The sequence below is a fragment of the Phodopus roborovskii genome, unplaced genomic scaffold (assembly GCF_943737965.1).
Source record: "Phodopus roborovskii unplaced genomic scaffold, PHOROB, whole genome shotgun sequence".
Taxonomy (NCBI): Eukaryota; Metazoa; Chordata; class Mammalia; order Rodentia; family Cricetidae; genus Phodopus; species Phodopus roborovskii.
Window position 1 is genome coordinate 15,485,218 of NW_026126480.1, and position 15,456 is coordinate 15,500,673.

Sequence of the window (15,456 nt, forward strand, 5' to 3'; positions counted from 1 at the left end):
TGTGCTTAATTCTACCAGAGTCCACCTGCCTATTTCATGTGGGCTATGTTCATATTTATGGGTCTTAGAAGGTTTTTGTCTTTTCATGGTTGTGATTCAATGATTTTCCTTGCATCTGTCATTTCTTGGTCTCTGTTGTAGCTCACAGGGTGGTCTTTTGGCAGTGCTACTCATTGTAGGACATGGATTCGTATGCCAGTAGACTGTACATCACACTGCTACAGCTTATGAAGGCAACTTCCTCCTCCATTAGTCACTAATATCAGTTCATCTTCCACTCAGTGCACCTAAAAGCTTCTTAGGAGAAATGTAAATCTTTCCCTTAGTTGTGCCTGGAGTGAGGACAGCACAGGTCACTATGGTCAAATAATTATTGTATAACTCAAAAGTTTAAAGACATCCAAAACTATTAGTCTTTTATCAGATAATATCATATATGTGTGTGTGCATTATATAAATGAATGAATTTACTTTTTATATTACTTGCAAACATAGATATTAGTGGTATATTGGAATCAAACAAGATATATAATTCAGGAGCCCTTTTCTTGTTTCGCTGGAGAGAATTAATTTGCAGAAAACTATGACTTAATTAATTACATGGTGTTTTGAGTTTCAGATTGTGTCTAGGCTGTACCTTGCAAGAAATGCATACTCCCAAATGTAGGAACACACACACACACACACACACACACACACACACACACACATATATATATATATGTATATATATATGGCTGAACAGACTATCTTGATACACTCAAACATCAACAAAAACAAAAGTATTAGCTATGTAGTGTTTCAAAAATGCCTCCCAATCAGAACTTAGTGCCTAACAACATCTTGTGTAACCTCCTGCGAATCTCCTTTGTCTTTATGGAGTAGATAATGGGATTGAGCATTGGAGGGACAAAGAGATAGACCAAGGATGTGAACTTGTGCACACACTCTGGGGCATGCTTTACAAATCTGTGGACCATTGACACACTAATCATAGGCACATAGAAAATGAGCACAGCAGATATATGTGACACACAGGTGTTGAGTGTCTTAAATCTCTCTTCCCGGGAGGCAATGGCCAGCACAGAGCGCAGAATGAGCATATAGGAGAGAAGGATGAGCACTGAATCTACACCAAAGGCAGAGATGACAATAAACAGACCATATATGCTGTTGATGGTGGTATCTCCACAAGGTAGGCGTATCAGGTCTGGATGCAAGCAGTACGAATGGGTCAAAACATTGGCCTTACAGAAGGGTAGCCTCTTCAGTAGGAAAGAAGTGGAAATACCATGCAGAAGCTACGGACAATGATAGACATGCCTATATGGGCTACACGGGTATCAGTAAGCACTGAAGAATAGTGCAAGGGGTTACAGATGGCCACATACCTGTCAAAACTCATGGCCAGCAGAATTCCAGATTCTGTCCAGGAAAAAAAGTGTATGAAGAACATCTGAGCCAAGCAGGCATCAAAGGCAGTCTCTGGGACATGAAAGCACATAGAAGCCAGGACTGTGGGCAAAGTAGAAAAGGATACACCCAGGTCGTTGACAGATAGAAGGGACAGGAAATAGTACATTGGCTGGTGCAAACTCTGTTCCTCCTTTATGATGAAGAGAATCAGGGAATTGCCTACAATGGAGATAATGTACAATAGCAGCAGGAGGGCAGATAGCCAGTGCTCCATATTCTCCATCTCCGGGAAGCCCATTAGTGTGAAGCTATTGGTGCTAGAGGTGTTAGTCTGGATGATCCTCATCAGGATTTCTGAGTAGCTACCCAAAAGCTGTAGGGAGATACAACAAAGTGAAGTGAGGCTGGGTCATGGAAAAAGTGAAGAGTGGTAAGTAAGTGTCTTGAGATCTGAGGGAAGTGATGCTTAGATTCCCACACCGAAGACCATGGGAAGATGAGAAAAGAGCAAACTGTATGAGCCCTTTCCCTTTCCCAAGAGAATTACCTTGATCCTTTGTTAAATATTATCCTTTATTCTTCCTGACATGGTATTTACAGGTGCTTACATCTGTATGATATGGCCTTTCTTGCATCTGGTTTTTAGATATCATCATACAGCAAGTGCTCAATGAATTCTGTTCTTAATACAGCAAGGCTGATTTATTCTCTTCATTGCAAGTTATAACACCTTTTGATGAGATTATGTCTGCTTTCTTCAGAATTGAAATATCATCCCAGTAACTCATCTCTTTGTTGTTTGTTTAAGCCCCTCATTTATTCACTAGAATTCAATAACCCTACTCTTTGCCACTCCTGTTTGTTTTTTATTTGCTTCTTGTATGTTCATATGTTTCCTTGGGTCAAATAGTCTCAAACTGAACTTTATGCTGCATTGACTTGAGGAGCTTAAAAATGCTATTCAGGCCACATGCATAGCAATTGTATATCAAAGCCTACAAGAAGGACTAAGGAATCCACTAAAAAAAAGATAATATGTTTTTTCCCAGTCTGTCTTATTTTACTTAATGTTATTGTCTTTAGTACATGTATTTTTCCTGAAACGATATGATTTCATTGTTCCTTATATGTGTGTATGCAAACAAATGTGTATGAAACACACACACACACACACACACACAGAGAGAGAGAGAGAGAGAGAGAGAGAGAGAGAGAGAGAGAGAGAGGGATTTCCTTTATCTATACATAGATTGGCACATCCCCAAGGTGATTTCAGAGTTTGGATCTTGCTTTACTGTATGTTATTCATTCATTTGTTTTTTTATAGGTAATTACAGAGACAAACATGTGGTTCCTAGATTAGTATCTTTCTTATCTTTCTCCCTTAGTAAATTATGAACTCCCATCATCACCTGAATTTTCTTTTATTTTGAAATATATCATATTTTAATTAATCTATTTAGTGGAAGAGAATGTACCATGACATACGTGCAAATCAGACAATAACTTGCAGAAGTTGTTTCTCCCTTTCTACCATGTGGGTCCCAGGAACCAAGCTCGGGCTATGAGTCTTGGGGCCAAATGCCTTTGCCAGGTAAGTCATCTCACATCTCCTTTCTTCTCATTTTATCCTCAATGTTTAGGCAGGTAAGTTGCCATACAAGTTCCTAAACTAGGACTCAGAGATTTCTAGCTCTAGTTTCAATTTTACAAAATGGTATTAAACTGGTAAACTGCTTTAATAACAATACATTAACACCGATGTTTTAAGTGTAAAATTATTGATACAAGTAAATTAATGTGAACTCACTTTTCCACACACCAACTGTAAATTTAACTTTACAATAAATTTTTTTACATTTAAAGTATATGTAAATCAATACAACAGAAAGTACTTCATGTGAATATTCAGGCCTCTACTGTAAGTCACATGCTGAATATATGACAAATAAAGTAGCAACAAAATCAGATTCTTGAAGGGTTAGAATACCTGGTCTTGTCTCCAAACTACTATTCTAATTCCAACCAGTTTCCCATTCAAAAATTCTCTTCTTTTGTATCATTCTTTTCTAATTACCTGATGAGAATAACCGAGTTAATCACACTGAAGCATTGATCCCAATCAAAACTATCTGTGACAAACAAAAACCTAAATGCATTTCTGAGGCACCATGCTAGGACCTGTAGTATAAATGGAAAATCAGGCCAGAAGAGTGAGGTTGCAATCATTAAGAACAAGATGCTGACTTGACAGTCTTTCCTGAAATCTTTGTGCTCTAGTCATCTCAGAATCCAAGAGTTAGAAAAGAGGTTGATGAACATCCCAGCCAGAGAAGGGCTGAGGTCCCCACTTACGTCTTCAGGGTAGATCTAGTAGCTGTGAGAAAAATGGTAGCCAAGGTGCTTGCCCAGAGAAGAAATACCAATTACTCTACAGCCTCAGAACGCAGCTCTGCTCTTCATGCTGTGCTAGTCGATAGTCTCTTTCTGCTCTGGGATCTATGAAGCTGCCTCATAAGAGTCCCTTGAGCCCAGGTAGGACAGTCTGGGGAAATGGCTAGGGAGTGGGAAGTATGAAAACTCTTGAGTAACTGTGCTCCCCTGTGGTCTGTCGTTCCTCCCACTTAAAGATATCAAACTTGAGAGTAAAAGCTGAGGTTGTCCTGGTGTGATCCACATGTTCAGCTCTTCCTTTGGGAGAACTGAGACTCAGAAACAGCATATTCTGCAACTCAGCATCAGACCTGGGTAGAATCTCAGACGCATGGATTCCTCCTGGCTCTCAGAGAGGGATTTTTCTGTTAACCATTCCATGATTGAAACAGATTTCAAGAAAGGAATAACACAGCCAGTAAAAGTCTAGCTATGTGGTGTCAGCAAACAGGTCAAAACATCCTGTTCTGTCTGGAAAGCCACCTGATTAACTGATAAAAGTCTTTCAAGACAAGAATCTACATGACAGCTGGGTGTTAGTGGTGTATGCCTTTAATCCCAGCACTCAGGAGGTAGAGGCAGGTGGATCTCTGTGCATTCAAGGACAGCCTGGTCTACAGAGCTAGTTCCAGAACAGTCTCCAAAACAATAAAGAGAAACCTTGTCTAGAAAAAAAATTTTTCAAAAGAATCTGCCTGACAATTTGTTGCCATGTAGCCAGCCTTATTTTCAAAGTGCACTTCCTCAGGCTGGAGAAATCCTTCAGTAGTTAAATGTCCCGCGCTACCGTCTCGCCAGCAAGAACGACGCGGCACACAGATAGGATCCTTCTGCGATAATAGCTTTAATGCTTCTTGAGAGGCAGAGCATAAGCTTACACCAACTGTAGAGCGAAGACCCCGAGAGCAAAAACCCACACCCTTATATAGAAACTCAGCCTCGCTTTAGGACGTGTCACTCCCTGACTGGTTGCTCGCTCATCAGGCCGAATGACGCCACAGGAGAGGCGCGGGAGAAATCCCCTTGCATGCGCGCACAGGCTTATTTATGCCAACCGCCAGCCGGATGCCAGTGCCATCTTGTAATGGAGAATGTAGGGACGGCTCCCTACAGTTAAAAGCACTGACTGCTCTTGAAGATGACCCAAGTTTGGTGTGGCACCCACATAGCAGCTCATAACTATCTGTACCTCCAGTTACATAGAGAAATGATTTACAACATCAGAATTTGAGCATAAATTGTCCTGATGCACATCCAAATTATGTTCACTGTCCATGCTATCTCTCATCAGAGCTAGAGAATAAAAGAGACATCAATGAACATATACTCCAGACAAGTGTACACTAGGAAGAAATCTTATGAAATCATTTACTTCACTTAAGATAAATACTAGAGAGTTCAGCAGAGAAGGTAAGCACATTCATTTAGGGTAACAGAAAAGGCATGTATGCTAAACCCTTGCATGTTAGCTATATTTAAATACAATTTTATGTATTAAAGTTTTCCTTACTGGAATTATTAAACTCTTATACCTGTTGGAGAGTTCAGTTTTCAAAGATAAAATTTTATCTAAGGTTAAAAAAAAAGTATTACTGTGTAGAAACAAACATATACACATTATCACAAAATAAAGGATGCAATGACACAAAGAAAAATGAGATTTGAAGGATATCACTGAAGAAGTCATCACAAAGCACCGGAACTAGCCCACTCACCACAGGATTTCATATGCTAATGCCTGTCCATTAGTACATGTCCATTAGAATTCCAAGCATGGCTTGAATTTCATTTAAAAAAAGAATTTATTGAAGATCTGAAAACAATTTCTCAAAAGTTTACTTTTTCAGAAGTCTACAGCTATATGATGCATTGCATCCATGTGTTAAACACTATAATAGACACTAATACGTGAATCATGAAACAATCATGACACTGTTCTTACACAGTTTCAACAAAGACAAAATGTTTAAGCAATACCATGGAGGACTTGAAAAATGTAGGTTCTGCTGGCACCATCAAAAGCACCTGATTTAGAGTTCTTTGGTTATACCTAAGAGTAACAAAGAAATGTTATGTAATATTTGAATTTTATTTTTTTGAGGAGCCTCTACACTGATTTTTGTAGTGTCTACACTAATTTATATTCTCACCAGAAGTATGTAAGAGTTCCCCACAGCCTTCTACACATTTGTTATTTGAAGATAAACATGTTAATTGTCTTTGCTGGCTCAACTGGAGGGAATGCATGCCTGATGTGATCAACCAAGTTACAAACCTATGGATAGAACAATCATTGGCCCTAGAAAGAAGCCTAGTATTCTTAAACTTGATTTAGTTTCCAACTGCTTTCTAAATACTCATTCTTATGACCATAAATAAGTGCAGTACTCACACCATCAAAGAAGCTTCTTTGTGAGAGAGATGGATATATAGAGAGCGACCCAACAACTAGGCAAAATGCAGAGAATAAGTGACCATGTGGTTCCTAGACTCAAATGAGACATTTATGACACTAGGGTTACAGTTAAAGCTTCATGACCATCGTGGAAACAGGGATGCAAAGACTGTAAGAGAAAAGACAAGGACGGTAGCACTAAAATATTGTCTTTGGACTGGATAGGGAAATCATTCTTATGAATTCTCAACAAAATATCTGCCAGCACAACACCTGAAAACACAACACCTGTAAACATCCAAACTTGGATGGACGAATATTTCATCCACCCCTCAATGAAGAGAGTAACACTAATTAGATTCAGTCAGTAGTGTGTGTGTGTGTGTGTGTGTGTGTGTGTGTGTGTGTGTGTGTGTGTGTAAAATGGAAGAGGTCACGAACTGAAGAGGGGGTAGTTCGAGGGACATGGGAAGGATTACAAGAGGAACGGTAGAGATGATGCAAATAGAATGTAACCATGTATAAAATCCTCAAATAAGAACTGAAAATCTGTTTTTAATAAAAGACAAAAAGAGAGAGTTTGGGATGGAGAATGGATATGGGAGGAGTTAGAGGGAAGACTGAGGGATAGATATAATCAAAATACATTGTGTGTATATATTAAGGTCTCAAAGAATTAATACAATATTTTAAAAGAAAATTATGCCCTTTATTATGGTGTTACTTGTCAGGGCTTTGGATGTTTCTGATGAAAATAAATTTAATGTATATCCCCTTAGAGACAGAGAATTTCCATTGAGAGAATGAAAACTACAAAATCTAAGTGAGAGACTCATATCATTTGTTCTTGCCCCAAATGTTATGATAGACTTTGAAGAACCCCCATGGGAGGCCTCACCCTCCCTGGGGAGTGGATGGGGAATGGGATAAGGGAGTTGGTGGGAGGCATGAGAGGATGGGAGGGAGAGGGAACTGGGATTGATATGTTTCTAATTTAAATAAAAATTTATTAAAAATAAAAGAAATTATATGAAATCATGAATTAGGAAAATGTGCAGCTAAACACTGCCTAGGTTTCTGGGGAAAATATTTCTTTAATCTCACTATTACTTACACATATCTTTCACTATATTACTCATTAATATGAGAAAGTATACTGAGAGATTTCTAAAAACAGGGTGCACTTTAATTATGTACCGAATGTAAGCTAAGCTATTAATGGGGTTGAAACAGGAGCATCAACCTGAGAGACGTGACAGTATCACTTTCTACCATGGGTAGATACCACAATATAAAACACACACATCTTCACCACAGTTATGAACACACACACACATACACACACACACCATATTGCAGCCATGGAAAGCGATAAAAAGTCCAAGTTTTATTTTAAATTTGGGTTGCATTTTCTAAAGGCTGGTCTAATCTGAAAGTTTATTATAAAGTTCGAAAACTGAGTAAATTGTCCTCTTTTCCGTACCCTATGATTAAGTTCTTTACAGTATATTCACCATTTTATAAAGTAGTACATTGTTTTGCCATATCTTAAATCAAATCATCACCCTATATAACATGTAATTTATTACACAGCCTTCCCAACATTTTAATTCTTTTATTAATGGATGCCATAAAGTACATATAATTTAAACAGCAATATGAAGTATAGCTAAATTTCAAAATTACCAAAAAATTAATCATATACTGTAATTAATATAAAATAATATTTATATAATCCTAAAGGCCAAATGGATACCATACTTACAGAATATTAACACATAATTAGTGTGCATGTGTGAGAGAGAAAGAGAGAAAATTTAACTAATGTCTCAACTAAACTCTTTGGGGAAAACAGTCTAATTCCTATTATGATAATGTTTCTATGTTAATAAGAAATCAAAGGTGATAGAAAATTTTTAAAGGAAACAGGGTTATACTGTGACATAATGGGAAAATGATTACAAGAATGTATATATTTTTATTTTGAAAAGAAGGAAATGAAACACATGCTTTTTTGTTGTTGTTTTTTTTTTGTTTTGTTTTTGTTTTTTTTTTTTTTTTTTTTTTTTGTTAAATTATAACATGGCCTGTTTTACCTCACCAAAGTCTCTTAATGTGAATTGTAATCATGATGATGCTGTCATAGAGCATCTGCTAACAAGAATCCCAGTGATAGAGAGAGAGAGAGAGAGAGAGAGAGAGAGAGAGAGAGAGAGAGAGAGAGAGAGAGAGAGAGAGAGAGAGAGAGAGAAAGCTGTTAAATTCCCAGGTCAAAACATATTTTCATAGCACAAGATCATGCAGCCAGGATAAAGTTCCTCTGTATGCTGACCTTACCCTTACCTTCTACAGCTCAGAAGTTGGTCCCCGGCAGGATTTTGGAAAGCCTCCTACGAATCTCCTTGGTTTTGATGGAATAGATGACAGGGTTGAGCACTGGAGGAACAAAGAGACGAGTGACAGGAGTGTATGCACATACCGTGGGGCATGCCTCCCATAGCAATTAACACAGCATTGCCCACTATAGAGATGGTGTAGAGGACACCAAAGAGCAGAAACAACCAGTGCTGAGAGGTCTCCAGGCCTGGCCGTCCTGTCAAGATGAAAGGAAGAAACCCCAAGTTGTTGTAGGCTTCACCTCCCATTCCAGGACTCCCTCCTAGATGCTTAGACTTCTGCCCTATAAAGAAAGCAAACAGGCAGTTTCATGTATGGCCTGAAGCCAATATTATTTTCTTTCTCATATGCATGAGGCTCCTCATTTGGAGAAGCTTTGATTTCAATAGCACTCAACTTTGTTTTTTGTGGGGGGAAGGGGGAAAGACTTCTGGAATCTCTTTAGTGTCCCACTGAATTCACCTAGAGATAGACATTTGCCCTCCTTTCTCACCAGTATCTATTACTTTTTCTCACCTTTGAGCCTGTGAATTCATCTCGTTTATATATTGACCAAGGTAAAACTCTTGGTGTCAATGACTTCAATTATTATTTTGATGTGAAACATTTTTAGAAATAATGGATATCTTGCTTATTGTATATGTTGTGCCAATAATTTTATGGTTAAATCTTTAGCTTCTAACTCAATATGCGTAGCTTTCATGCTATCATATGAAGTGGTTTTTTGAAAAGAAATTTTAGCATTACTTGGAATCTTGCAAAAAGAGCATGCATGAAGAAATCTGTTGGGGTTGTTAGTACTGACATCAGTAATGTCATACAGAAATTTTTCTATTACTTTATATCAAAATAATTGTCTGTTATTATCTTTTGGTTACAGAGAAGAAAATCTAACAGTGGCATCTTTGGGAAGTTTCTAAGAAGAGAAAATAAAGTATGATTTACTCTCAATATTCCCTGAACTCATTGAACACCAGGGGAGGAGGCCTTTGATGCTCCCTGGGTAGGGGTGGCACAATAGAGTGGTGGACATACGTGGAAGTGAATGGCTCTACTAGGAAAGGTAAATCCTTGTCCCTGAACAAGAGAAAACAAATGTGCATGGAAAAGCACCATAATCGGAGATCAGCCAGACTCCAGTGCTTAGAAGTCACTGACCACGGTAGGTGGCCTGCATTTCTCTACCTCTCTTTTCTCTCCGGGTGACATTTTATTTCAAGTTATAAGATGCATATGCAAAAGTAGAAAACATAGATTCTATATGAACAGAAATTACATCTTCTTAAATACCATTTTAAAAATTATTAATAAAATTTGGATTAATCTTTCTAAATATTCTTCTAGAAAAACATAAACATATTGAACAATAATATGAATGTTAAAGTTTTGGTTCCCTCAGAAATCAGTCTATAAACCCTATTTGACAATAGTTTTAGTGGAGATAGAGAAGTAAAAGTCCAATGAGAGTTGTTTCAGTTATCATTAATAACAGATAAAGAGATTGCAAAGTATCTGAACTCACAAGTTTCATGTAAGTCAAAGATGCCACAAAAAACTGGTAAGTGATCATTTAAAAATTAAAATAAATATTCTCTCATTTTAAATAAAGTATGTAACAAATTAAAAATAATCAAAACCCTGTCTGAAAAAAAACCAACAACAAAAAGAAATTTATCAAAAGAAGCCTCTCATGAAATAGGTACTTTACCCCTGTTGCTTACCTTTCATTGTTTTACTCATCAATAAGATAAAATGTATTGAAATACTTCTGTAATGTTAGTACAGTCCTGTTTTAAATCTAGGAGATATATAGACTAAGCCAGATGTTATGGCATAGTCCTGTAAGCCTACCATTAGAGGGATTGAAGCAGGGCCCTCTCCTTCTCCCTCCACCCCAAACTCTTCTTTCACTAAATGAGTGTGTATATGTGTGTGCTTGTGTGTGTGTGTGTGTGTGAACATGTGTGTGTGCATGTGTGTGTATATGTGTGCATGTATGTATATATATATATATAGTATCTACTATATTTTATGTTGTTTATTTGTATTCATGACAGTATTCACAAGAATTTTTGCTTACAGAAAACTTTATGTATAGTTCACCAGGGTTATACTTGGCATAAATTTCTTACCTTCTATACCATTTAAATACATATACATATGCATACATACATACATATATAATGACAGAAACAACCGGTCAAAATGTGTGAAAAATGTAATGAAAGGAAATGTGTAATAAAAGCATCTTAGATGTACGTTGTAGTGTAATTGGTAACCACTTAACTGAGTAAGTCTATATTTTATTATTTTTCCTCATTATCAATTTGACCACTGATGCAACAGTGTCAGAATGATCATGGGGTAACTGACTGCTGAGATCTGCTACAAAAATGATAATTTCATGTCTGATACTATAGTTCTAATCAAAGACCCAAGGCGGAAAGGTCATAGACCCTAGACTAGAACTAACTAGCATTATTTTGATCTAGGATAGAACCTACTAGCATTATTTTACTCTATTCTCATGAAGTTCAGCTGTCATAAAATTTAGCCAGGTAGTGGTGGCACATGCCTTTAATCCCAGCACTCAAGAGGCAGAGGCGTAAGAACTCGGTGAGTTTGTGACCAGCCTGATCTACAAGAACCAGTTCCAGGACAGCCTCCAAAGCCACAGAGAAATCCTGTCTCAAAAAAAAAAAAAAGAATTTATAATATTTATATTTATTCCCATTGACCTAGGCTGCTGTCAAGATGGTCAGAAAATCGTTTTGCATTGGGCAACATTCAGCAAAAAGATACATGGGAGATCAAAGTGGTGAGAATAAGTGACTAAGTACTTGTCCCTAAAAGGAAAACCTTTACCAATCCCACTGCCATAAAAGCCAGTAAGCATCATGGATAATCAGGTGGAAAGAGTGTAAGAGATGGAGAAGGCAGGGGAGTGCTGTGAAATGCTGTCTTCTAGCCATGACATGGAAATTACATTCATGAATTCATAGCATCTATGGTATGTGCAAGGGGTGGCAAGATCAAGCCAGTAAAAACTCTTGTGTAGAAGGGGAAAGTCTTGTCCAGGCCCCACCAACTACTGAGGAAGCCATTGGCAGGTGATAGCTGTTGGTGGTGGTGGAAGCATTCTTTCTATGGAAGTGGCATGCTCCAGAGGATGGCTCACACCCATGCGCATATAAGCAGCACTAATTGGGTTTACTGGGTTAACTAAAGAAACAAAAACAAGAAGCTGGAAAGGGAACAGGTTGAGAGGGACATGGGGAGACTCAGAGGAGGGAAATGGGGAGAGTGGATGTGGTCATAGTTCATTGTACACATATATGAAGTATTCAATGAGAAAGAAAAATATAATGTCAAAGAATCATGGAACTAGAGATATTGCTATGTGATTAAAATCACTTGATTCTCAAGCATGAAAACCTGAGTTTCCATGGCAACATCAAAGAAATGGCAACAACTCAGCCAGCCAAGCAAGACCAATGTGAGTGAGAGAAATCTCATAGGGCCCCAACCCTAGATGAAAACCTTTAAGCAATTAATTACTTATAAGAGAGGAAGAATCTATCCTCTTCAGCAATTAACCCCCTAGTTTATAATCCAGTTCCAAGTGGTCAGTCCTGTACACATGCATACATGAGCAGCACTGATATACTCAACAGGTTGTATTTATATATTTATTAGTACATATAGAAAACAATGATAATTTTTAAAAGAACAGGAATATCAACCATGTAGAGAACTGGAAGTGGATGTAGGGAGGGATTAATATTGTAAAAAGTATACAAATATGAATTTTTAAAAATAAATATAAAAAATAATGGAGGCTTGTAGTGAGATAGTCCTTCTGTGGCACTGACCACACCCATTGGGGGGTGTAGCCATGGGCGGAAGTGACCTGTGGAAGGAGGTCGGAGGGGGCCAGGAAAGGCTCTCTCTTTCTGGTGTGACTCGGACAGGAGAGGATCGGGTTGAATTTCTGGTGTTCATCTGTCTAGGTTGTAAGTTATTTCTCCCTGAATAAACATCTATTCGGCCTATTTGTTTATCCTGATCCTTATTTACCGCAATAGAGGCTAATTTCAAGAATTAACATTGAACCAAAAACTACAGTATTTTCATTTATGAAAGCCCAACACCTGTAAACCTATCACAACAGTGGGACAAGTTGTAGAAAGAGGAGAATTGCCGGGGCTTAATGGCTACCAGCCTCTCCCCATATACACTGAGAGAATCTTTTTCAAAGAGAATGCAGAGTAGCACATCCACAGTCCTCTTCTGATCACTCCACATACACACAGACAAATACACCCACATATGAACAACACTACAGAGAGAGCTCTACTGTAACCTTGAAGGCATCTTCACCTAGGTCTCATATAGACAGTCTAAGTTTTACTTGCCATTTGATTAGATTTTTTTGAAGGATGGTCTAATCTACAAGCTTGTTAATGGGCCAATGCTACACTATTTGATGTCTTCCATACACTCTAATTCTTTTAGTTATTTAAAAACTTTATAAAATTGTTTATTTTCTGTAATTTCATAAACTTAAGCTCTAAATTGTTGACTTTCTTTTTTCTGTCATCAAAATTGCCCGAGAATCTTGTGATTGCATAAATTTAGGCACAATTAATTTTATATATTCCATGTGTTTTGTTACACATTGATATCATTGATACTATGTATGCTTACATATAACTTAAATTATAATATAAAACTTATCTAAATTTCATTATTACCAAAATACTTTTTAATAAAATTCACATACAAGCTCATTCATCTCATTTTAAAGGCCAAATAGACACCATATGCTATGTAAAATAAATATTTATGAGCATAGTTATTGTACAGGTAGATGGGTAAGGTGAAAGAGTTTTAACTAATGTCACTTTGCTATAATCTTTGGGAGAAAAATCTAATTGCCATTATAATAGTGTTTCCATACCAGTGAGAAATCAAGGGTGATATATGACTTCTAATAAAGAAAATGGGGACATATTGTGACATAATGAGAAACAATTATGAGAATTTTTTATTTAAAAGAAGGAAATGTAATACCTATGTTTTTGCTAAATAATGAATGATCCATCTTACCATATGAAAGACTATGGTTTAAATCCTAAGTACTATCACTCTGTCTTCCAATATCTGATAACAGGAATCATGGTGGTAAGTTGGGAGATCAAATGGTGTTAAAATTCATTTTCTACACTGGTCTTCAAAATGCAAACTGGTGGAATCAGGTTAAACATCTGCTGAACATTGACATTACAACATTCTGCTTAAAACTTGGTTTGCAGAAGGATTTTGGAAAGCCTCCTACGAATCTCCTTGGTTTTGATGGAATAGATGACAGGGTTAAGCACTGGAGGAACAAAGAGATAGATAAGTGACAAGAGTGTGTGTACATAATGTGGAGCATGCCTCCCATAGCGAGCAAACATAGTCACACCTACCTTATGCATATAGAAGATTAACACAGCATACAGGTGTGACACACACGTGTTTAGGGTCTTCAACCTTTCTTCCTGGGAGGCAATAGCAAGTGCAGAATGAAGTATGAGCACATACGAGAGGAGAATGAGTGCAGAATCAAGTCCAAAGATAGAGATGACAATGGACAGACCAAATATATTATTAATGGAGGTGTCACCACATGGCAGGCGAATCAGATCTGGATGAAGACAGTAGGCATGGGAGAGGACATTAGCCTTACAGAAGGGTAACGTCTTCAGGAGGGAAGGTAATGGGAAAATCATGCAGAAACTTCTAAGGAAAACACACACACCCATCCATACCACCCTGGCATCAGTGAGCACTGTGGAGTAGCACAGTAGATTACAGATGGCTACATAACGAACAAAGCTCATGACCAGCAGGATCCCAGACTCCATGAAAGAGAAAATGTGGATAAAGAACATTTGGGACATGCAAGAATTAAAACTTATTTCTCTTAAGTGGAAGCAAAACACAGCAAAGACTGTGGGCCATGTGGAAAAAGACACACCCAGGTCATTGCCTGATAGCAGAGACAGAAAGTAGTACATGGGCTGATGCAGACTCTGTTCCTCCTTGATGATGAAAAGTATCAGGGCATAGCCCGCTATAGAGATGATGTAGAGGACACCAAAGAGCAGAAACAACCAGTGCTGAGAGGTCTCAAGCCCTGGCAGGCCTGTCAAGATGAAGGGAGGCAACCTGAAGTTGTTGTAGGCTTCACCTCCCATTCTGAAACTATTTAGATGCTTGGTTGTCTGTCCTGTAAAGACAATAAAATCACATTATGCTTGACCTGTAGTAAATAAAATTTCATCTGCCATATGCCATCTAATCCTTCATTTGAGATCATTAATCTACATTGATCCTCATCACTCATTCTTATCTCTTATTGAACCAAAATTTCTGAAATCTCTGAACTGCCTTCATCATGTTATCTGAAACAAGTTCCTACCCTCCACTTTACTTATGCATATCACTTTTTCCTCTACAGGATAAACTCTACCCTTTTCAATGTATGAGTATTAATTTTTTTCAAGAACTAAGATAAAACTTGTTTTTTCTCTACTGAGGAAAGATGTATTCATTAGATCACAATCATTTTTGCCCTTTCAACACTGTGAGCCTCAAATGTCCAGTTACTATTTCTAACTGAATACCACTATGCATTCTCGTAACTCTTCCCCCACTCAGAGATGCACAAGTAACACTATGTAGACTGAACAGGTTATATTTTACGTATTTATGGATATTTATATGTACATACATACTCATATACTTGTAACAATTAATGAAAAGAGAGG

At 37.6% G+C, this 15,456-nt stretch overlaps 2 protein-coding genes across 2 annotated transcripts; both read right to left on the bottom strand.

Annotated features, from left to right (window-relative positions):
* Positions 1-818: 818 nt before the first annotated feature.
* On the bottom strand, positions 819-8,889 carry LOC127227661 (olfactory receptor 51I2-like). Its single transcript, XM_051192016.1, is given in 3 exon segments — positions 819-1,279; positions 1,282-1,635; positions 8,763-8,889. Coding segments are annotated over 3 exon segments (942 nt in total).
* A 5,049-nt stretch (positions 8,890-13,938) lies between these two features.
* On the bottom strand, positions 13,939-14,883 carry LOC127227663 (olfactory receptor 51I2). The gene has a single exon (XM_051192018.1). The coding sequence runs from the start codon at positions 14,881-14,883 to the stop codon at positions 13,939-13,941; it is 945 nt and encodes a 314-aa protein (XP_051047975.1).
* Between the last annotated feature and the right edge of the window lie 573 nt (positions 14,884-15,456).

What these genes read in the sequence shown, in the direction of transcription:
- LOC127227663 (XM_051192018.1), bottom strand. Translation starts at nt 14,883, where the DNA reads ATGGGAGGTGAAGCCTACAACAACTTCAGGTTGCCTCCCTTCATCTTG.